Source organism: Thalassophryne amazonica, chromosome 8 (assembly GCF_902500255.1).
Source record: "Thalassophryne amazonica chromosome 8, fThaAma1.1, whole genome shotgun sequence".
Classification (NCBI taxonomy): domain Eukaryota; kingdom Metazoa; phylum Chordata; class Actinopteri; order Batrachoidiformes; family Batrachoididae; genus Thalassophryne; species Thalassophryne amazonica.
Genome location: NC_047110.1, coordinates 112,683,566 through 112,709,074, shown reverse-complemented (window position 1 = coordinate 112,709,074; position 25,509 = coordinate 112,683,566). Strand labels below are relative to the sequence as shown.

General features: G+C 43.7%; 1 protein-coding gene across 2 annotated transcripts in view; it reads left to right on the top strand.

Moving 5' to 3' along the window:
- The first annotated feature begins 20,225 nt into the window (after positions 1-20,225).
- LOC117516329 (NT-3 growth factor receptor-like) overlaps positions 20,226-25,509 on the top strand; it is a 442,081-nt gene continuing 436,797 nt past the window's right edge. For both annotated transcript variants that reach the window (XR_004562366.1, XM_034177281.1), the window contains exon 1: positions 20,226-20,600. Coding sequence is in view for 1 of the 2 variants with exons in the window: in XM_034177281.1 (XP_034033172.1) it covers positions 20,329-20,600 (272 nt within the window). In the remaining variant the exon portion in view is untranslated. The remainder of the gene's footprint in view (positions 20,601-25,509) is intronic.

Below are 25,509 nucleotides of genomic sequence, written 5' to 3'. Positions count from 1 at the left end.
GATTTGCATCAGTTAAAAACGGTGTTGACCCCCCTGTAATAAAAATGAAAGTTTGCCAAAGACAAAAAGTCAAGAAACCACATTAAATATGAAAAGATTGCACTGTTTGTGCGAATTTGTGCATGTGTGTGTTAAACCCATGACTTCCAGGCCTGAAGCAGATGAAGCAGATGTGTCGCAGTACCTCACTACAGTCAAAGCCACTTGCAATCCAACTTTACTGCTGGTACTAAAAATGAAAGTTGGCCAAAGAAAAAGTTACAGGGCAACATTAGACAAGACGAGATGGCACTGTGTCTCATTTAAGTGTCGTTTGGTGTCAAAGTCGTGACTTCCAGATCTGCAAACAGCTTCATACCAATACTTCATTGAAGACATGCTCGGAAAGCTCCAGCTGGAACATATTTAAGGGCCCTTTCACACATAACACAATTGAAGCCGACTAGTGCACACACGAAGGAGGGATTGCATGCTATTCATGAAAAATCTGAGCTGCCTCTAACGCCTTGTACACCTGTCGCTACAATTATTCACGCACACAAGCAGCAGAAAGACAGAGAGTGCCCTGTGAGAGCCCATTCAATCCCTCTCTCGGCAGGTGTTGGCCAAATTCAAGGTGACACACACGAACATCTAATACTGCTCGCGGAGCACTTAGGAAATGTGTGGCCAGTGAGCAGGCAATCACCTTTGAGCTGGATCTGAAATTTGTCTAAGTGCCCCACGACTGTGGCGTTGCCAAGTACACATGTGGCATGCCAGAGTGTCGGCTCCCCCCCACAACACATGACAGACAGATTGACACCTTGGTCTGTGCGCTGAACGGACAGAGGGCATGGCTGGCTGCCACCAACAGCAGCTGCAGAGATCTCTGGTCCTGGACGTCACAGCTGCAGAACATGTACCGTGTTTGATGAACAGGACCTTACAACTGTCCAACGTGACGCGTGTGTGTCTGCTTGCTGTCCTCACGTGGAAATACATAAAAACATATATTGCTTTTGCGACGGGCTGGAGAGCGAGCACAGCGCGCACATTGACAGGCTGTCCCAGCTGAAACGGACCGTCAGTTCATGTGGACATGCAGCAGGCAATCTGAATATCATGTCTGTCTGACAAGACGCGTGTTGGGCCGGACACACGCGCAGGCCCGGCAAGACACGTGCGTCCTGTGAGTGGCACGCCGCAGGACAAGCCAACAGTGTGACAAATACACCACGTTCAGTCACGTATCAGCAGAAATACACCGTAACAAATGCCGCTTAGTTAGTTATCACAGTGCTTTTTTCTGTTTAAAAAAAATGCATTTATCTCCTTGCTGATTTTAGGCATTTTACGCTCCTCTGTGCTACAGTGATTGTAGCGCAGTGGTAAAGCTTCTGTCTGGTAATCAGAGCTTTTGTAAATTGCAGGTTCGAATTCCTTGAGTGGCATTTATTTTATTTATTTAACCAGGGTTATTTACCGCAGGGTTCTATATTGCGTCCCCTTTTATTTATTATTTATATCAACCCAGTGATACCCACTAATTATACAGATGGTTTTTATTTTATTTTTCTCCACATCAGCGGTGTGATGTGGTGCACCTTGTCCCAGCTGCTCGCACTGTGTTCGTACACACACACACACACAATGTTTCATGGGTTCCCATTTTGTGTTTGGTTCACTGATTTTCTTCCGGTTTCTGCGTCTTTTGTGTTATGTGTGAAGTGCCCTAAGCTTCATTGTCTTTACAAACAACACATCAATAAGTTGTTAAGAAGTTGTTTTTAGGTTTTTTGTTTTGCACTACCTCTGACAACCAATTTTTTTTTTTTTTTGCACTACCTGCATATAAAATATATGTCAAAATATGCCATACAGGCATGTTACTGTGTTTGTTATGTGCTGACGTGGGTCAGAGAACCGAACCAGCATCTGACAATGGCCCAGCGCTAAATAACCAGAAAGCGGTTCCAAGAAACAAATTTATTCCCCCTCATGTGCAATAATTCGTGTACAACATAAATAGTCAGCTGTCTTGGCAAGGTGAAGGACGGCGCGCTCTCCAGCGTCCAAATGGATCAAAGCCCGGCACTTCTGGACTCAGATTCACCGCCGAACACCCCCTAGGTGGATACGACAAACTGACTCTGTGAAGGACGGAAAAGGTGAGGTAAGTCAACAGAGCTACAACAAATATCCTTCAGAGGCACACAAGCCTTATGTAAATGAGCAGCTTCTCACAACAGGTGGAGGATCATCAATCCGTACGCCACGGCAGTGAGAAGCAAACTGCACAATTCTCATCAATGTTCAAATATACTGCGTAACAAAACGCCAAATTACTATTAACGATTATTCAGACGATAATCACCTCTGATGTGTGCTGACAGCATGTGTCCCTCACCCGTCCTCCTTCACAGGCACGATGTGTCAAACCCTGGCGCGGTCCTCAGCGTCTCACAACCGAACGTCACAAGGTCGGGTTCCCGGCAATTCTGCTCAAATCACTCATGGCTTAAATGCAGAACACCATCTCATTATCTGCTTCAGCTGAAAGTCTTTAAGTCTGCACGTGAGCATCATCCACAGGTGCTGCAAGTTGTTAGGCCTGCACGTGAACATCTTCCACAGGTGCAGCAAGTAGTTCTGATGAGGGTGAAGGACTCTTCTGCCAGCACCTTCTCCACAGAAAAAAACAGTTTGCATACCACCTGGAGAGCAAAGAAAAGAAAACAGCACCCAAATGTCCAGCCAAACCCCCCAACACACAACAGTGTTTGTGTTTTGGTCCACATCAGACAACTTTAAAATAGTGTTGTTATTGATGTTATTGTTTCTATCTTCTTTTTAAAAAAGGCCTCTTAATTTTTTCCCTGCCATAATATTGAACTTGGTATGGAGTATTTTCCTGTTTTTCGGTATCGAATTTGAAATTGTAGTATTGTGACAACCTTAGTGAGGATGGGAATTTATCAATATCCATGTGGATTGGAGAAGATTCAGTTAATTTAATTTACACAGAAATCAAATCAAATTGAAATTTAAGAGCCAAAATAAATTCTGACGTGTGCACCCAGTTGTTGTTTTTTACAGTCATTTATTGAGTGGATTAATTTTATTGAGGCTCCAATGGGAGAGATTTAAAAATCATATACATTGTGAAATCATAAAATCATAACATATTCACATAAATCAAATACAAACAACATAGAAGAGAGAAAAATAAGACATTGACTAAAATTGTAACTGTAACATATTAAGAACAGTAAGATCACAAGTATTAAAACTGAGTAAAAGTTGAAGTCTGTCAGTCTATCATGGAACAGGAAACAATTTTATGTTTACAATTATCGGCATACCTATCATCTAATACCTATTTAACTAGAGATATTCCGTGTTTGTGGCATGTTTGGCCAGCACTGGTGATGAGGTTACTCTGACTAGAATAATCACACAAATGTAAATTCAACAGCTAAGTATAAAACCTACGTAGCTGCCTGTGAACCAGCTCTAAAAATATTCCTCAACAGTTCCATATAACCAAAATACAGAGTAGTTTCAATGTTCTTCACTCTTAAAACATCAAGTACACATGTATTATGACAGTATTCATGTATTCCCAGACATGATTTCAACAACTGTGATTGTATCTTTTCTCAAGACTTTAACGACTGTTCAGACACATGTACACAGTGGAAACCATCAATCAGCACGGCCTAATTACCGCATTCCAGACATAAACGACCGCGTCTGGACTGCAGCCTGTCTCGCAAAGTCCGACACCTCGTAGGTCAAAAAGTGCACCTCGACATGCCTGCACCCGGTGATCACCATGACTACCTGACTTAGATGCTGATGAAGTTACTCTAAGGTATTTGACAACATTGGTTTCAACCAAGGAAACATCATTAATGTACCATATGGGCTGCCCTGCTCCGGACCCCTAACCACAACACTATTAGATATAAGGTCACTAAGTCACGGTAAAACAAGTTAAACCTGGGTGAGGATAGTCCTCCTTGTCTAGTACCCTTATGAACATTGATAGGTGGTGTAATAATTTATGATGTTTGCTGCCAATCATTCCACCCTGACAAAAGACCAGTTCAAAGACATCATTAAAAAACCAAAATTACCATGACGAGTGTATGTAAACGTCAGACCAAAACTTTACATTTGATGATTCAAACTTGGATTTCAGAGTTTAGTTTTATTTTTTAAGAATTCGAGGTAAGAAGTTTAAGTGAAGATTGTGTAAAAGTCAGAATCAAAAATGAGACCACACCCCCTCAGTAATGTGTAAAAACAACATCAAAGTAGACACAATCACTGATCTGATCATCTTTTTGTGACATCACAAAGTGAGATGGGGGATCCTGTGTGTGTGTGTGCACCGTCTGACCAAAGGATCCTTCAGAATTCTGATGTAACAGAATTGGCCAAATTGTCTCACATAAGGCAGCTCTGTGTGAAATATTCTGTTCATAGATGTGTGTTTTGCTCTACTTGGACTTCATTTAGTTATTGGAGTAATTTTAGCCACGCCCACAGATGTAATACATGCACAGTGAAAGGTCATTTTCTTTCAGTTGCTGTCTTTATTTGATTATTTAAAGTTATTATACTTTTATCCTCCTGGTCCCAGGATTCTGCTGGCGGCTCCGCCCTCCTCCCACTTGCCACCTCAGCACCTGTCAATCATCTTGATGGGCCACGTGGCGAGAGCCGTGAGAGTGCCGTCGATCTTCAGCCGCGCTTGCTGTCAGTCTGCTAAATCTGTTTTGTTTTCGTTCTTAAATTTTTTAACAGCGTACAGTCAGTCTCTGCTGTCTTTATTTCCCCCTTTTCCGCTCTTTCCTCTGTTGCCATAGTAACCGTAGCATCATGAAGCTGCCTGGAGATTGTTTGTTCAAGCATCCAGCTCTGTCTGCCAAAAACTTGTGAACTCCATCAGGACGTCTTCATTCTTTCCCATGAGAGAGTGTAGGGTTGGGGTCATATATATTTGGACACTGATGAGTGTTGATTTCTTTATGCATGTAAATATCATTTCTGTCAAAGTGAAATAATTGTAAATATTCATTAGTCCTCCCACAGACCAGAAATATTCCGATTAGGCAAACTGGTGTTGGTGAAGTAGGTACAGATGTGACTGACTGATCATCTGTCCAAGAAATATGACATCTTATGCAGCAGCAGTGCATGCTGGGAAATGTATGCTGACCTAGTCATACCACTGGACTGAACATCTCTTGGCACTTGAGATGGAGGACAATCATCTTCCAGCATCAGTGGCTGTTTGGTGTTTTGGATGTGACTGGTGAGTCCAAACCCATTCATAGTCTGAAGAGTTCAGTCCGGGTGTGATGGAACCTTTGGGCAGAAGGACTCGTCCATTTTTCTTCCTGGTTTCTTCAAAGAGCAGGTAGCTGAGTGGATCAGGAGTTGGCTGCCGATATGTAGACCTGGGTGTGAATCCTGCTCACGTACAGGTAGCTGAGTGGTGGAACAAACTGTGTATCCTTGGACAATACGCATTGTCTATGCTGTCTGCCACCCAGCTGTAAATGGTGCTGCCCAACGGGACGTAACCTGCGTTGTACTGGCGTCCCATCCAGGGTGTGTAATAGACTCTCATCCACTTGATGCTATGGAATCCAGAGACAAGCACTGGCACCAGTAGTTCTCAGGTGCTATATGGGACTTACTTCTTTTTCTTCTTTGTTCAAAGTGATCCTGAAAACAAATCTTTATTCATGTGGACTGTCTTTGTGTTGAAATGGGTTTACCAAAGTCTGTGAGTTAAAAAAGGATTTATATCAATGTCCAAAATTAAAGTATGTCCAGTGCAGTGCAGCAGGGACACCCACTGGGAGCTGCATGGTAGGGAACTTGTACACTGCAAAAGAACATTTTTCATAAAATAGAATCACTAAAGCCCCGGTCACAACCCACCATGCGTTTTTTTATGTCGTACGTTTTCTGCAGATGCCACGGCCACTACGTTTTTGTGAAAACGTACGGAGGCGGTAGCAAGAGGAGGGAGGGAGTACGTTCAACGCACGTCTCTAGGAGTGTAATGATAAAGAGAAATGACAGTAATGCAGTGTGTGTGTGTGTGTGTGTGTGTGTGTGTGTGTGTGTTGGGGGGGGGTGTCGCTTTTCTTTTTTTATGAGCTGGACCGGAGCGGCAGGTGTTTTTCGGCGTCGGCGATGCATGAGCATGTCCAGCCTGCAGCGGTCAGTTGTACGAGTGTTTACTTGCCTCGAAAAGTTACAGCTAGTTAACAGACTGAAGCTGTGGATTGTGTGTTGCTGACGTTTGGAAATAAAGTCCAAGTTCAAGTGAGAAGCTGCGTTGTGCATGCAAGTCTGTCGGCCTCCAAATCCGTACTGCCTATGTACGGATTTGGTTAATTCAATAGTAATTGAATGAAAATGTGCTGCTTTGAATCCGTACTGAGGCAGTATTTACAACGTGCGTCATCTGTACTGCTGGTGAATCTGCAGCCTGACCACAGCGAAAGTTCTGCATGCACTAAAACATCTACGGCGTGTCTGCGTGTGTCTGCGTGCTCCTAAATTCGTACTGAGGCAGTACTTACGAAGTACGGATCTCCAAATTTAGCCCACGTTTTTGCAAATAGACTGCACGCACGTGCAAGTATGGCGGGTTATGACCACGGCTTTACCAGTGTCACTCGGATGTCTTTTCAAATAAATCCTTACTGCATGACTAAAATCCCTCAGCCATGGAAAGTCTGTTATCTACTTCGCTAAAATACATCATTGCTATGCACTGATCCTGAATAAAATCCCTCCACATGGGTTTTTCTGTTATGATTGCTGTCTGTGTCTGTCCTGGGTTTAGGTTCCTAGGTTTGGTTCTTTGTGTTGCCACTTCTTTCTTCTGCATTTTCTGTTTTATTTTTGTGGTAAATGGACTGCATTTATATCGCGCTTTTCCATCTGCATCAGACACTCAAAGTGCTTTACAATTATGCCTCACATTCACCCTGATCTCAGGGTAGTGCCATGCAAGATGCTCACTACACACTGGGAGTAACTTGGAGATTAAGGACCTTGCCCAAGGGCCCTTAGTGATTTTCCTGTCAGGCTGGGATTTGAATTGAGGATCCTCTGGTCTCAAGCCCAATGCCTCACCACTAGACCATCACCTCCCCATGGTCATGGTTTCCTTGTGTATTTTCTTAGTGTTCTTTCTGTGTCTCTTCCCATTTGTGTGGTCACCGCCCTGTGTATTTATACCCCTGTGTTCCTCTAGTGCATCGCCTGAATGCTGTGCTTCTTCTAGCTGTTGTTTCTAGTGCATCTATGTGATAGAGTTTTTGTTGTTGAACCTGGTTTTTTGTAGAGTACTCTTGAGACTGTGTGCTGTTTAGTGGACACCGTTTCCTGTTTTCTGGGTTGCTGGCCTTGTTTTCTGACCGCTAGCTCTGTTTTTGGACCATCCACCTGTCTGTCTCTTCTTGGCTAATGTCACCCTCATTCTCTGACTGCTCTCCTGTGTTCCAACCTCTGATCCATCCTTGGCTGTGGTAAATAAAACTTTTTCTTACACCAACCCATCTTAGCCCTCTGTTGAGGTCCTCAACCATCCACCAGACATCATTTTCCACTATGATTACGGCTATTGTCTTTGTGTGAAAGAAGAAAAAAAAAAACTGTTTTCAAGTTGGTGGGAAGGTTCTTTATGATGTTCTGAGCGTTTATCGGTGTTATTCATTGAGAATCACAGACTGACACACTTCAGCCACATGCAGGAAGAGACACTGGCTGATGTTGCAGGACCATGTGATGTTCTTTCGCTTTTCAGATTGGCTACAAGTGACAGATTGTCTCAAGGAAAGATCAAATCAAATCAAATCAATTTTATTTATATAGCGCCAAATCACAACAAACAGTCGCTCCAAGGCGCTTTATATTGTAAGGCAAAAGCCATACAATAATTACAGAAAAACCCCAACGGTCAAAACGACCCCCTGTGAGCAAGCATTTGGCGACAGTGGGAAGGAAAAACTCCCTTTTAACAGGAAGAAACCTCCAGCAGAACCAGGCTCAGGGAGGGGCAGTCTTCTGCTGGGACTGGTTGGGGCTGAGGGAGAGAACCAGGAAAAAGACATGCTGTGGAGGGGAGCAGAGATCAATCACTAATGATTAAATGCAGAGTGGTGCATACAGAGCAAAAAGAGAAAGAAACACTCAGTGCATCATGGGAACCCCCCAGCAGTCTAAGTCTATAGCAGCAAAACTAAGGGATGGTTCAGGGTCACCTGATCCAGCCCTAACTATAAGCTTTAGCAAAAAGGAAAGTTTTAAGCCTAATCTTAAAAGTAGAGACGGTGGAAAGATGGAAACTACAGCTAAGAAAGAAGGAGTTGTAGGAACTGGTCGAGTGAAGTCTCTCTGGTAGTCCACTGCTGATGTATTAATAGGTGGGTTCAAATCCCCACCTGACTGGAAAATCACTAAGGGCCCTTGGGCAAGGCCTTAAATCCCCTATTGCTCCTGGTGTGTAGTGAGTGCCTTGTATGGCAGCACCCTGACATTGGGGTGAATGTGAGGCATAATTGTAAAGCGCTTTGAGCGTCTGATGCAGATGGAAGAGCGCTATATAAATGCAGTCCATTTACCATTTACCATTTAATAGAAATACGAAGAAAAGTTGATCTGGACACCAGAGGGTCACCCTTGACCTCAGTCCCATAGGTGACCTGACTGGGATCGTATCCCCCGATGTATTTTGCAGTAACCACAAACGTAAGGCAAACTGATAAAGACAGTGATCGAAAACGTCATTTTTTTGCAAAACCTTTGCTGTGACTGATGCATTATTTAGATTTTTTGGGGGGTGGGAATACAAAATATAGGTACTCATCTAAAAAAAAAAAAAAAAATAAAAAAAAAAAAATATATATATATATAATCCATAAACACACATATTGTTTCACTGTTTGGGATGCAAAGAGTCAAAGTATCTTCAAAGTCAGGATTCATCTTCAAACCCAAAAATAAACCTAAAAATCAAAGGAATGAAAGAACAAACAAGTTAAAATCAGAGAGAGAGAGAGAGAGAGAGAGAGAGAGAGAGAGAGAGAGAGAGAGAGAGAGAGGTGCAAGTTCTGTTCATCCATCATGAAACCACAACCCGTTCACATGCAGTACATTAACTCACCATTAGGAACCTGCTGCACATCCATCATGCATTATGGTCATATAGGTGCATTAAGAAGCCGTGTGATATCATCTGGGTGGGCAGGACCAAATACTTTACCCCCCCTCCCCCCCACCACCACCAAACCCCCACCCCTCTGTAGAGTAAATTCTGTGCAGCGTTCACAGAAAGGATTCAAAGGGTTCAGATGAGACAGATCTCATTCAAACATGCTGATGATAACCCTTACCAAAAAGTAGTATATGCAAGTATGTTTGAAGTATACTTCTAGTTTACTTTTTATATACTTATCAGTACTATTTTTTGGTAAGGGAAAAATCGTTTAATTAACGGTGCTTTGAAGTCTGTTAAATTTAAAGCTTCATTTTAAATTTGGGTTTATTTATATCCTCCAGTGCCAACTGAAGCACCTGTTTTCAGCTTTGCTTTTGTTTCATTTTGTTGGTGGTTCACTGTGACTTCGTTCAGTTGATTCTTCTCAAAATTGTCGGTTTGTCGATGCAGGAAGTCGAGTCAACGGACTCGTTTTGGTTCAGTGCACTGCTAGAAACACAGAAGCTTCAGACCTGTTTTCTTTGAGATTCATTGGATCATAAATGATGATACACGCAACAAATTCTAGTGTTTGACCCAAAGCCACTGAGCTCCTGATTCTTCCTTAAAATCAATGGACACGACAGGTTTTGGCTCAAGTGTCCACAGCAGACGAGAACTCTTCCTTCTGCCTTCCAACAAACCTTCTCCTGACTTGGCGCCATGGTCTGGTCTAACCCTGGTCAGCTGGGCTACAGGACTTTCAGCTTTGGGCTTTCTGGGTTGTCTGGGTAATTCACATGGTAATGGAAACAGGATAACAGCAAAATCTGGCCCTATTTTAGCTCACAACTACAAATTTGCTAAAATTACAACTCCAACTTGTGATTGGTAGAACTGTCCATCTGTCAAGGACTGGGTGGCTCCAGAAACCATGTGGTCTTCTCCTTTTGTTCTGGGTGTTCTTTGTCACATATGTTTCATTAATAGGGAATATTTGCACCCAATTCAATCTTTTGAGAAAGCACACTGGGTTCATAAGATACTTTTTTTTTATTTGTCCACTGGAGGAGCGTCCTGAAGATTCCAAATGAAACCTGATCACAAAGTCACATTGTCATGATGCATAAACATCAGAAGTACGATGATGTTATCTAGAAGATTGGAGACGATTAAGAACATTCATTCATTCATTTTCTGCCACTTTTCCAGGTCTGGTTGTGGAGACAGGAGACCAAGCAGCTCATTAGACCAAGCAGTGTCCTTGGTCACGTTCTCCGATGTGTCTTCCTTGGGGCCTCCCCCCAGTTGGATGTACCTGGAAGACCTCCCTCAGGAGGTCACCAGGGAGCATCCAACCCAAAAATCCAAACCATCCCAGCAGGCTCCTGTGAAGAAGCAGCAGCTCTACTCTGAGTACCTCCGGGACATCTGAGCTTCTCACCCTGCTGCAGAGTCCAAGTTCAAACACTCGATGGGGGACTTCTGCTGCTTGTATCCACGAGCTTGTTCTTTTGATCATGACCCAAAGTTCATGATGACTGTAGGTCAGGACATTTTTCTTCTTCTTCTTTGTCTTTCGGCTTTTCCCATTAGGCGGCGCCACAGTAGATCAATCGTTTCCATCTCACCCTGTCCTCTGTGTCTTCCTCTGTCACGCCAACCACCTGCATGTCCTCCCTCAGCACATCCATAAACCTTCTCTTTGGTCTCCCTCTTCTCCTCCTGCCTGGTGGCTTCATCCTCAGCATCCTTCTCCCTATATACCCTGGGTCCATCCTCTGCACATGTCCAGACCATCTCAATCTCGCCTCTCTGACTTTGTCTCCAAACCGTCCCACCTGAGCTGTCCCTCTGATATGTTCATTCCTAATCTTGTCCATTCTTGTCACTCCCAAAGAGAATCACATCTTCAGCTCTGTCACCTGTCTTTTTGTTAGTGCCACCGTCTCTAAACCGTACAACATAGCTGGTCTCACTACTGTTTTGTAAACTTTCCCCTTCACTCTTGCTGATATTCTTCAGTCACAAATCACTCCTGCGACCTTTCTCCACCCACTCCACCCTGCCTGCACTCTCTTCTTCACCTCTCTACCACACTCTCCATTACTTTGGACAGTTGACCCCAAATATTTAAACTCATCTACTTTCACCACTTCTACTCCTTGTAACTGCACTATTCCACTGGGCTCCCTCTCATTCACACACATGGACTCAGTCTTGCTTCTACTGACTTTCATTCCCCTTCTCTCCAGAGCTTATCTCCACCTCTCCAGACTAGACTCAACTTGCTCTCTACTCTCACTACAGATCACAATGTCATCTGCAAACATCATAGTCCATGGGGACTCCTGTCTGATCTCATCCGTCAACCTGTCAATCACCACTGCAAACGAGAAAGGACTCAGAGCTGATCCTTGGTGTAATGAGTAATGAGTCTGTCATTCCAACTGCACATCTCACCGCTGTCACACTATTCTTGTACATGTCCTGCACTACCCTAACATATTTCTCTGCCACTCCAGACTTCCTCATACAATACCACAACTCTTCTCTTGGCATCCTATCATAGGCTTTTTCTGTGTCCACAAAAACACAATGTAATTCTTTCTGGCCTTCTCTGTACTTCTCCAACAGTATTCTCAGAGCAAACATTGCATCTGTAGTGCTCTTTCTCTGCATGAAACCATATGGCTGCTCACAGATCTTCACCTGTTTTCTAAGCCTAGCTTCTACTACTTTTTCCCATAACTTCATGCTGTGGCTGATCAACTTTATGCCTCTGTAGTTACTGCAGCTCTGCACATCACCCTTGTTCTTGAAAACAGGAACCAGCACACTTTGTCTCCACTCATCAGGCATCCTTTCACTATCCAAGATTTTATTAAACAATCTGGTAAGAAACTCCACTGCCATCCCTCCTAGACATTTCCATGCCTCCACTGGAATGTCATCTGGACCAACTGCCTTTCCACTCTTCATCCTCTTCATAGCGGCCCTCATTTCTTCCTTACAGGTCTTGTACTTCCTGACTTACTCTCACCACATGATCCAGCCTTTTCTCTCGCTCATTTTCTTCATTCATCAGCTCTTCAAAATATTCCCTCCACCTTCTCAGCACACACTCCTCACTTGTCAGCACATTACCATGTGCATCTTTTACCACACTAACCTGCTGCACATCCTTTCCAGCTCTGTCCCTTTGTCTGGCCAATCAGTACAAGTCCTTTTTTCTTTCCTTACTATTTAACTTCTTGTACAGCTTGCAATATGCCTTTTCCTTCGCTTTTGCCACTTCTCTTTTTGCCTTACGCCACATCTCCTTGTAGTCCTGTCTACTTTCTTCATCTCTCTGACTATCCCAAAACTTTTTCACCAACCTCTTTCTCCTTATGCTTTCCTGGACCTCTTCATTCCACCACAAAGTCTCCTTGTCTTTGACACTCTCTCCTGCCACCACCTTACAGTCTCTGATTTCTTTTAGCTTGCATCTCCTATAAAGAATGTAGTCCACCTGTGTGCACCTTCCTCCACTCTTATATGTTACCCTGTGCTCCTCCCTTTTCTTAAAGTAGGTATTCACCACAGCCATTTCCATCCTTTTTGCAAAATCAACTACCATCTGTCCTTCCCCATTCCTATCCTTGATACCATATCTACCCATTACTTCCTCATCACCTCTGTTTCCTTCACCAACATGTCCATTGAAGTCCGCTCCTATCACCACTCTTTCATGCTTGGGTTCACTCTCCACCACCTCATCTAACTCACTCCAAAAACTTCTTTCTTCATCATCTCATAACCTACCTGTGGGGCATATGCACTGATGATATTCATCATCAACCCTTCAATTTACAACTTCACACTCATCACCCTGTCAAACACTCACTTGACCTCCAACACACTTTTAACATACTCTTCCTTTAAAATGACCTCAACACCATTTCTCTTCCTGTCCTCACCATGGTACAACAACTTGAACCCACCGCCGATGCTCCTGTTCTTACTTCTCTTCCACTTGGTCTCTTGCACACACAATATGTCTACCTTTCTCCTCTCCATCATATCAGCCAGCTCTCTCCCTTTACCAGTCATACTACCAACATTCAAAGTCCCCACTCTCAATTTCCATCCTTCTAGTTTTCTTCTTCTCCCATTGTTCGTGGAAATGTTCTCCTCCTCTTCTTCTTCGTCATATTTGCCCAGCAGTAGCCGAATTTCCACCGGCACCCTGTTGGGCAACAGCACAGGTGGCGGACGTTGTTAACCTGGGCCTCGACCTATCCGGTATGGAAATTCGATTCTTAGTCTGCATAGTTTGGTTGGCTTGTTTTATGCCGGATGCCCTTCCTGACCCAACCCTCCTCATTTATCTGGGCTTGGGACCGGCACTCAGAATGTACTGGTTGCACACCCCATGTGGCTGAGTTAGGTCAGGACATTTTTCTGCTGATCCTAAAAAAATCAGACCAGTTTTAAAACTAATCTTTCCTTCAGAACATCGTGTGTATCTGAAAATGTGACATCTGAATCCCTATCAGGTCAGGATTGGATTTGCTTCTCTGGAATACTTTTATACTTCTGCTCTCATTAGTTTTCACTTGACTATCCTGCAACAGGGCAGCACGGTGGCTTAGTGGTTACTACTGTTGCCTCACAGCAAGAAGGTCATGGGATCGATTCCCACCTGTGGCCTTTCTGTGTGGAGTTTGCATGTTCTTTCCTCCAGGTGCTCCGGCTTCCACCCACATCCAAAGACATGAAGGTTAGGTGGACTGAAAACTTTAAATTGTCCGTAGGTGGGTGTTTGTTTGTCGATATGTGTCCCTGTGACAGACTGGCGTAATGTCCAGGGTGAACCCGCCTCACGCCCTGTGACTTCTGGGATCGGCCCCAGCCCCCTGTGACCCTCATTGAATGAGTGAGTGAGTGAGTGAGTGAGTGAGTGAGTGAGTGAGTGTCCTGCAGCACACAGCGCTGCAGCGAGGATCAGATGAGCAACTTTTAATGTGAACATGTACAAAAATTTTAACTGAGACTAGGTGGTACTAACCTGTGGGCTTGAACATGGTGGACAGCCAGGGAAAGGACGGCATCAACAAGGTGTCCTATTTAGGATAGAATTTCCTGTAAAACAGCACAATCCATTGTGTGGAAATCTGGCCTTTGACCCTAATGACATTGATCTTCAATTTCAATTTCAATTTATTTTCATTTATATAGCGCCAAATCACAACAAAGTTGCCTCATGGCGCTTTGGCAGACCTAACCAGTACAGTCCCAGAATCCAGCTCTGTGGAGTAAGTTAGGTCCAAATCGGGTTGAAAATCGTATTCCTTATAAAATCAAATCATATTCCTTAAAATCATATTCCTTAACCCATAATATTCCTTGACCCAAATTTCGTGGGACTCATAAAGGACTATTTATCTTACCTTATCTTATGTTATGTTATGTTATCTTATCTTATCCTACCTTACCTTACCTTGCCTTACCTTACCTTATCTTATCTTGTCTTATCTTACCTTATCTTATCTTATTTTATCTTATCTTACCTTACCTTACCTTACCTTATCTTATCTTGTCTTATCTTACCTTATCTTATCTTATCTTATCTTATCCTACCTTACCTTACCTTACCTTATCTTATCTTGTCTTACCTTATCTTATCTTATCTTATCCTACCTTACCTTATCTTATCTTATCTTATCTTATCCTACCTTACCTTACCTTATCTTATCTTGTCTTATCTTACCTTATCTTATCTTATCTTATCTTATCCTACCTTACCTTACCTTATCTTATCTTATCTTATCTTATCCTACCTTACCTTACCTTATCTTATCTTACCTTACCTTGCCTTACCTTACCTTATCTTATCTTACCTTACCTTGCCTTACCTTATCTTATCTTGTCTTATCTTACCTTATCTTATCTTATTTTATCTTATCTTACCTTACCTTACCTTACCTTATCTTATCTTGTCTTATCTTATCTTATCTTATCTTATCCTACCTTACCTTACCTTATCTTATCTTGTCTTACCTTATCTTATCTTATCTTATCCTACCTTACCTTATCTTATCTTATCTTATCTTATCCTACCTTACCTTACCTTATCTTATCTTGTCTTATCTTACCTTATCTTATCTTATCTTATCTTATCTTATCCTACCTTACCTTACCTTATCTTATCTTATCTTATCCTACCTTACCTTACCTTATCTTATCTTACCTTACCTTGCCTTACCTTACCTTATCTTATCTTACCTTACCTTGCCTTACCTTATCTTGTCTTATCTTATCTTACCTTACCTTATCTTATCTTGTCTTATCTTATCCTACCTTACCTTACCTTATCTTATCTTACCTTACCTTGCCTTACCTTACCTTATCTTGTCTTATCTTACCTTATCTTATCTTATCCTACCTTACCTTACCTTATCTTATCTTGTCTTATCTTACCTTATCTTATCTTATCTTATCTTATCCTACCTTACCTTGCCTTAACTTACCTTATCTTATCTTATCTTATCTTACCTTATCTTATCCTACCTTACCTTACCTTATCTTATCTTATCTTGTCTTATCTTACCTTATCTTATCTTATCCTACCTTACCTTACCTTGCCTTACCTTACCTTATCTTATCTTGTCTTATCTTATCTTATCTTAACTTATCTTATCTCATCTTGCCTCGCTGGAAATCTGACAAAGGATGAGAGGAAAAACAAACAGAAAAACAAACACTTCTCAAAATATCGTGTGAGTTTGAATCACCGTGATGCTTATGACACCTGTGTTATGTCACTGAAACACTGGAGTCCACTTGACTTTTCTCAGCTGTAAACCCGTCTGAGCTCTTTGTGGTCGGGATGAGATGAAATTGGTAACTTTGACATTCCGGAGGCACTGCCTGATTTTCATGTTGGTGACTTCCTGTTTATATACATGTTCTTCTCCACAAACACAGCTTCCAGTTCCAAGGTGTCCCCAGGTCACATGGGATATGGAATCTCTTGTCAGATTTCTGGGTATATCTCAGGCCCCTCCCCCCATTGGATGTTTGTCCAATTCCAGTAAGTCATCATGGACAACTTGGACCAGTATCTCCACTGCTGAGTGGACAGACAGTGGAGCTCTTACTACAACAGACTAATTCAGGCTCTCAGGATTCCTGCAGGAACTCAAGGGTTCCTAGGGGAACTCTTTCCTGCCCTATACAGTAAAGGTTTTCAGTATCTTGACTCCAATAGGATCCACTCAAGACAATCAAACTGTATCAAACATTACTGGTCAAAGGTTTTGCTCATCTGAATAGTTTGCTTCCACTCTTTCATTCATTCATTAATTCTCTGCTACTTGTCCAGGTCCAGGTCATGGTGGCAGTAGGAGAAGCACCTCATTCCATACTTCCCTATCCTCAGTTAAGTCCTCAAATTTTTCCTGGCAGATCCCAAAGCATTCCCAAGTAGTCTGGGAAATAAGCTCGCCAATATGTCCTGGGTCTTCACCAGGGTGTCCTCCACATACCTGGAAGACCTCCCTAGGGAGACAACTGGGGGACATCCTCACCAGATGGCCAAACCACCTCAGTTGGCTTCTTTCAGTGCAGAGATGCAGTGGCTCTACTCAGTGTCCCTCCCGGATAGTCGATCTTCTCACTCTGTCCCGGAGTGTAAGTCCAGATACCCAATGGAGAAATCTCATTTCAGCCACTTGTGATTTTGTTCTTTCAGTCATTACCCAAAGTTGATGATCGTAGGTGAGGACAGGAGCGTAAACTGAGTGTTAAATCAACACTTTCGCTTTCTGGTTCAGCTCTTTCTTCACCACGATGGTTCGGTACAGCATCCATAAAATATCTGATGTGTTTTTGTGCATTTTATTTTATATTTAGTATTAATGTGCCACTGTAACATAATTATTTCCCACTTTGCGATTAACAAAGTACGTCTATGAATCTAAAGTGAGGCATCCAGGAAGGATTCTTATCAGATGTTTGAACCTCCACCTTGCTGTGGCAGAGGGTTTATGAGTCCTGTGAAGCTGGTAGCTATGCTCCTCAGGGAGCCACTGGAAGGACTTTCTGAGGCAAACCGGTTTCAGTCGACAAGCCGGACTAACGACCGGTTAGGGATTTGCAGTCACCTGACCTGGAGCTGGGAGACCGGAGCCACTTCATGGCCTCAGGCCTGGAAGGAGAGCATGTGAGAGAACTGCGAGGAGCAGGATGGGAGCCTGAGAGTGCTGAGGTCCAGTCCACAACCAGAACTCAGTCCATCTAACTCACAGTAGCTGTGAGCATGAAGACGCTGAGGGTGGCAGGTTGTCTTCCTGAGGATTCATCTTACTGTTGAGCAGAACCAGCAGCGTCCTCAGTCAATTCAGAATGTTCAAAAACCTCAAACCTCAATCTTTAACAAAAGAAACGTGAGCTTTGGTTTTCGCAGAGGAAAACGTACAGATGAGGACAAATTTGTCAGCCCCCCCCATGAAATTTAACATTTTCTACAGAATTTTCCAAGTGCTTTTTAACAGATGACATTTCTAAACATCCTATTTTTGTTTTGGACACTTACATTATTTTAGTCTTCACACAGAAACAACATTATTTCACAAAAAACAAAAACTACCAGGGTCAAACCCCCCCAAACTGGGGTACGAGGCGTGTCTGATCACAGAGCAGGTTGATGATCTGGATGTGACAGCTGTCAGTCAAATGTGTCAGGTTTATTTTTTTTAATCATAATGTGTGATGAACAGTGTTAATTTTGACAGAACATTTTAATTGAATTTCAGTCATAATTTAGTAACTAATTAAATCTGCAAGAGATTCAGCCGACTGACATCTTGATCAACTAAATCAAAACTATAACTGCTAAATTCTAACTAAAACTAAACCAAAAATATTCTGAAAAAAAAAATTACACCAAGCTGAATAAAGACTGTTCTGACATGACTCTGCAATTTAATTTACCAAGTCATGTGAATTTTTATATTTCTGACCATTTTTATATTTCTATTTTTTTTCTGTACAGTTTTTATATTTCTTTTTATGTATGATGTATGTTTTCTATGTACTCTTGTACACTTTGTAATCAAGAAGCATGTTAAGCAGGTCAATACATACGAGGGCTGTCAATAAAGTAACGGTCCTTTTTATTTTTTTTCAAAAACTATATGGATTTCATTCATATGTTTTTACGTCAGACATGCTTGAACCCTCGTGCGCATGCGTGAGTTTTTCCACGCCTGTCGGTGACGTCATTCGCCTGTGAGCACTCCTTGTGGGAGGAGTCGTCCAGCCCCTCGTCGGAATTCCTTTGTCTGAGAAGTTGCTGAGAGACTGGCGCTTTGTTTGATCAAAATTTTTTCTAAACCTGTGAGACACATCGAAGTGGACACGGTTCGAAAACTTAAGCTGGTTTTCAGTGAAAACTTTAACGGCTGATGAGAGATTTTGAGGTGACACTGTCGCTTTAAGGACTTCCCACGGAGCGAGACGTCGCTCAGCGCTCTCAGGCGCCGTCGTCAGCCTGTTTCAGAAGAAGTCGGTTTCAGCATTTTATCCGGATATTCCACTGTTAAAGGAGATTTTTTTAATGAAAGACGTGCGGGCGGATTGCAGCGTCGGCTCGCAGCCGCCGCGACGCTCCACCACAGGAAAAACACCTCCGTTGGAAGCCTTAAGGACAAGTTGGAACATGTCCAGCTGTTAAACAATTTCTCATATATTCACTCCACTGAAAGCCATCGAAAGCCGTCTGGATTTTACAAATGGTTATCAACACGGAGGTGTTTTTCCTGTGCCGCCGCACCGCACCGGCTGCGTCCTGACGCGCGGACCCGTCTGCACATCTTTCATTAAAAAAATCTCCTTTAACAGTGGAATATCCGGATAAAATGCTGAAACCGACTTCTTCTGAAACCTCTCTGTTCTCTCACGACGTCCTGGATCAATAGAGCCTGAAATGTGGAGGTTTTCAGCTTGAACAGGCTGACGACGGCGCCTGAGAGCGCTGAGCGACGTCTCGCACCGTGGGAAGTCCTTAAAGCGACAGAATCACCTCAAAATCTCTCATCAGCCGTTAAAATTTTCACCGAAAACCAGCTTAATTTTTCGAACCGTGTCCACTTCGATGTGTCTCACAGGTTTAGAAAAATTTTGGATCAAAGCGCCAGTCTCTCAGCAACTTCTCAGACAAAGGAATTCCGACGAGGGGCTGGACGACTCCTCCCACAAGGAGTGCTCACAGGCGAATGACGTCACCGACAGGCGTGGAAAAACTCACGCATGCGCACGAGGGTTCAAGCATGTCTGACGTAATAACATATGAATGAAATCCATATAGTTTTTGAAAAGAATAAAAAGGACCTATACTTTATTGACAGCCCTCATATATGGAATCATTTACCAAAAATATTTTTGATATTATAATAATAATTTTCAATTATTTTTAACTTTCTAATTTATTTTTTGTATTTCTTGCAGTTTTCTATATTTCTATTCATGGATGATGTGTGCTTTTGTGTACTATTGCATACTGTTTTTATGTCACAATAAATGAGTTATGAATTATAGGTGTGCGCGCGTGTCAGTTCCCAAAGCAGCCGGTAGGTGGAGCTAAAGCTCAGAGGAGGACCAGCTTTCTCTCTCTCTCTCTCTCTCTCTCTCTCTCTCTCTCTCTCTCTCTCTCTCGGGATGGAGAGATGACATAAAGCGATGCAGAGGAGGTGGAGAGAATGAGAAGAGGACTGCACGCGCACAGTGACTCCTGGAATATTTTCTGGATTTATTCTTTGCTCCTTAAAAAACAACAACGACAAAAAACACATAACAGGCTTTATTCTGGCGTGACACGCACGCGCGCGCGGACATGCGGGGGGATCGTCTTCCTTCGGGTTTTTCAACCTTTGGACTCCATCAACAGGATTAAACTCCGAACGCAGCTTTACGCACGCGGGCTGCGGGAGCGCGCGGAGCGCACGGCGGGATCTGCGTTTGATTCTTGTTTTTTTTTTTTTTTTTTTTAATAAGCGTCCGTTCGGTGCTCGTGCTCGTGTTCCAGTAAAGTTGCTCAGAATTCCGGGGACTTGAGTCGTGACGGCGGCATGGATGGATCCGGTGCGTTTTTTGGCGCAGTCGGCGCGCGCCGTCCCGCCGGTTTGCGGTGCGGCTGGAGGCTCTTCTTGCTTCTCAGCATCTTCTTCCACAACTACCTGAGCTCCATGCTGGACTGCCCGCCCACCTGCTCCTGCTCCACCACCGACATCTACTGCAATAAGTCCGACAACGAGAAATGGTTCCCGCTGCTGTCCTTCCATGGACTCGCCGGGAACGGCACCGGGAGCATCGAGGACCTGTTCCAGAACATCAGCTCCATGTAAGTGCTGCTGAAAACGCAGCTCCACTCTGGGCCTCACTCAGTGTTCGGAAAACTCAATCCGGTTTTGCACAGTCCTGGTCTGGTTTGTAGTCTGGGAGGCCAAAGAACCCTGGAATTTTACGGGATCAGCGACGTTATTGCGTGTTTGTCGCCATGACAACGCTAATCCTTTTATTTAAAGTTATAAAATAAATGGATTGACTGTTCTGTGACGTATGACTGACAGGTGTCACCCACATCAAAGGATTAGTTTTTGATAAAATGATGGAAATATTGGAAACAAATTGCGTAATCTGGATGGTTGGTGCATAAAGCGAACTCACCTCTTTATGTTCAACAGGAACGAAACGCTGAAGTGTGAATGATATTAACAAAGAAAGTGAACCCCCCCCCGAAAAAAACCCCCCTTCAGAATCTGGATCCAGAAATGGAATGTGGCCTTCTTCTTTCTAAAAAGGAAAACTGGAAGAAAACAGTCAAAATCGTGAACAGTACCTCGAGTTCCAGCTTTCAAGACAAGTCTCAGACCTGGTGCCTCTGAACATTATTGTCTCGATTAAGTTGTTTGGCCCATAAAATGTCAAAGAAACTGTGAAAAGTGCTAGTCAGTGTTTTCCAGAGCCTAGGATGATGTCCTCAAATGTCTCATGTCCACAACCCAAAAATATTCAGTTTATTGTACAAAGAGGAGTAAAAAAATATAGTAATGAAACCAGAAATTTTCACATTTAGGAAGCTGAAATCAGAGAATTTGGAGTGAAAAAAAATATTTAGATTGATTTGTCATGTGGCAACCCCTCAGTGGTGAAGAAGAGTGTCTTTTGGTCAGTTCCTGGACTGGGTGGTGGAATTCTACGTTCAGAGTAGAGACGCCTGTGTGTGGGTTTGTTAGATGTGGGAATGTTGTCGTACACTGACAAACGCAAGGTCCTTGACAGAACCTTATGGCTGGGAAATCTGAGACGATCGGGGTCTGAGGACCTGCTGCAGCCTTCGTCCTCCTTCACAGCTGGTGAGGACTTGTTGTTTCACCAGAGCTCTGTTAGGTGTCTCGTGTTCAGGGTTCTTGTTGAGGCTTCATGGTTACTGTAGCAGCCACGAGGCACACAAGGACCCCACTGTATTTCACCGAAGGGTTGGATTTTAACACCCAAAAATTGGTTAATTGATTTTGAAAATAACTTGAGTAAATTAATTAAAGTAATTAAATTAATTGTTCATTACAGCTCTAATGCACAACAGCACAAAGCTGCCTTGGGTCCTGGATAGTACCTGCTCAGGCAGACATCCGGTTGGTCCATGAAGACCTGCTGATCCTCATGTTTAATAAACAAAATCCAGAATCCGCATTTGGATCCAACAAAAAATGTCTCTTCCTGCTGTTAAAATTGAAGATCTTTTGCATAATCCTGAGTCTTACGATCATCTTGGTGAAGATAATGTATACGAGGTCTGTCCATAAAGTATAGGTCCTTTTTATTTTTTTCAAAAACTATATGGATTTCATTCATATGTTTTTACGTCAGACATGCTTGAACCCTTGTGCGCATGCGTGAGTTTTTCCACGCCTGTCGGTGACGTCATTCGCCTGTGAGTACTCCTTGTGGGAGGAGTCGTCCAGCCCCTCGTCGGAATTCCTTTGTCTGAGAAGTTGCTGAGAGACTGGCGCGTTGTTTGATCAAAATTTTTTTCTAAACCTGTGAGACACATCGAAGTGGACACGGTTCGAAAAATTAAGCTGGTTTTCAGTGAAAATTTTAACGGCTGATGAGAGATTTTGAGGTGATTCTGTCGCTTTAAGGACTTCCCACGGTGCGAGACGTCGCTCAGCGCTCTCAGCCGCCGTCGTCAGCCTGTTCAAGCTGAAAACCTCCACATTTCAGGCTCTATTGATCCAGGACGTCGTGAGAGAACAGAGAAGTTTCAGAAGAAGTCGGTTTCAGCATTTTATCCGGATATTCCACTGTTAAAGGAGATTTTTTAATGAAAGACGTGTGGACGGGTCCGCGCGTCGGGATGCAGCCGACGCGGCGCGGCGGCACAGGAAAAACACCTCCGTGTTGATAACCATTTGTAAAATCCAGGCGGCTTTTGATGGCTTTCAGTGGAGTGAGTATATGAGAAATTGTTTAACAGGAGGACATGTTCCAACTTGTCCTTAAGGCTTTCAACAGAGGTGTTTTTCCTGTGGCGGAGCGTCGCGGCGGCTGCGTCCCGACACGCGGTCCCGTCCGCACGTCTTTCATTAAAAAAATCTCCTTTAACAGTGGAATATCCGGATAAAATGCTGAAACCGACTTCTTCTGAAACTTCTCTGTTCTCTCACGACGTCCTGGATCAATAGAGCCTGAAATGTGGAGGTTTTCAGCTTGAAACAGGCTGACGACGGCGGCTGAGAGCGCTGAGCGACGTCTCGCACCGTGGGAAGTCCTTAAAGCGACAGTATCACCTCAAAATCTCTCATCAGCCGTTAAAATTTTCACTGAAAACCAGCTTAATTTTTCGAACCGTGTCCACTTCGATGTGTCTCACAGGTTTAGAAAAAATTTTGATCAAACAACGCGCCAGTCTCTCAGCAACTTCTCAGACAAAGGAATTCCAACGAGGGGCTGGACGACTCCTCCCACAAGGAGTGCTCACAGGCGAATGACGTCACCGACAGGCGTGGAAAAACTCACGCATGCGCACGAGGGTTCAAGCATGTCTGACGTAAAAACATATGAATGAAATCCATATAGTTTTTGAAAAAAATAAAAAGGACCGTTACTTTATTGACAGCCCTCGTATACAAATGACTTCAACTACACATATAATAATAAAATCAAATTCACCCTACCAAGGAATCATTACACATTATATAAATACCAAGTTTACCAAAAAAAAAAAAAACAAAACAAAAAAAAACTTAGCAAAAAAAATTTTACCAAAAAAACATATTTGTTGTGAAAGTGTAGTGACACGGACCCACAACAGGGGGCGCAAATGAACGGACAATAGAAGAAGTCAAATATGAACACTTTACTGTTGTGAATGCCACAACTACACACAGCAGATTATAGAATGAATACAGAGTCAATCAATCAAGGTGTCGTGTGGGCAGGCTTGACGATAGGAGACGTCCGTCTGGAGAAGAACTGGAACCACACGATTTCCTCCGCCACCGAACCAGGAGAATACTGGAGCCGCCAAGTTCCGAATTCCCCAGGTGGCCACCGTCTCCGCGTGTCGGATCTGGTACTGCTGGCGAAGAGCAAAAACAGTCAGGTGTGGGTGTGTGTACACCCCGTAACAAGTATGGTGGTTATTCCACCTCCACCTCTAATCACACGCTCGTGCAGCTACTGTCAATTACTTAACTGGCGGGATGCAAGGCGGAGCAGTCGCGGCATACGCCGGTTCTTCAGGAAAACAGCTGCAACAACGTATTCACTGAAACAACGTTAGTAATACTCAGGCTGAGAATGTAACCTCCGTGGTAGAACGATATCTCGGCAACGTGGTGGAGGTGTCGTCCTGCTTTTATTAGGGGTGAGGAGCAGATGATTGGTGACAGCTGTCATAGCCGATGAGTGACAGCTGTCACCCTGGCTGCTCTTGTGGGGCAGCAGCGCCCTCTCGTGCCTGAAGCCCGCACTTCAGGCAGGGCACCCTCTGGTGGTGGGCCAGCAGTACCTCCTCTTCTGGCGGCCCACACAACAATATTACAAAACAGGGAACATAAAAAATATCTAAAGTCTATCAACAAAATCACCCGCGAGAAGTTTGTGTCCCTGAGGGCGACATCCCTTGCAGAAGAATGGGGTGTTTTTCTGCACTATTCTGGGCACTGTTTCACATTGTCAGTGAAACCAGTCATCGCACAGGTCACATTGCACCATGAAGTGTTTTGGGTCATATGGCATGCGGCAATGACAGAAGATGTCAAAATATTCATGGTGTGTGAAGGACTGGTGGGTACGGGGCTTCGGGGCATCAGGGAAGGGGAGCAGGACATCTTGTCTAAAACAGTCAGCGAGATGTTGGCGCATCATATGCTGGTCCCAGTCACAGTCTTGTGGCGCAAGGCCGTGGCAAAGAGCAGTGGCACATGCAATCACGAAGAGACTGCAGTCATCCGAGCCAGTCTGTCTCTTTATGTCTGCCCACCGAATACACACGTGCGGCTCTCTTGCGTGAATCATGCATGCAGTTTGCCTCAAAACCTTATCCCTGGAATCAAGGGGGAGAGAACTGTTCAAAGAGTCGTAAATCACGATCACATTGTGATCAGCTTGGCCAAGATTGCTCAGGGTGACCCAGTGATTTACAGATATGTTGAGAACCTGGACGAAGTCTCTGTTCAGCTTGCCGACATTCTGGCTTGCAGCTGGCTCAAAAACACAGACTGCTTGAAATCCACTGATTGCGGGGAAACTTTTGGCTAACATTGCCTGGGCGTGGTCTATCTGCTCATCATCGAGCCAGCTGTCTGTTTGAAGTCTGGAGCAAAGGGCTTCCACATTCTTGATCTTGCTTGCACATTTCGTGATGGGAACGGGGCCTACTTTGCGGGATTTGGGGGCGGTCACACTTGTTATGAAGATGTCAGCTTTTCTTTTGGCTGCTCGCTTTGGGAGATATGGCGGCGAAGATGGGGGCACTGACTGCAATGATGACTTGGCAGGCGGGGGCACTGGAGACTCAGGGGCTGGTGGTGGAGTCACGACAGATGCTGGAGACTTGGGGGCTGGTCAGACTGGGGGGGAATTTTCTGGAGAGTTGTCTGGATGAAGGTCGCTGACTTTATGGGGTCTTAGCTGGTCATAGGGCACCTTCACTTTAAGGACCTCTCCTCTCTGGCAGCACTTGAGCTGGATTCTCTGGTTTGAATCGATCTCCAGGATGCTGTAAAAAATGAATGTGAACT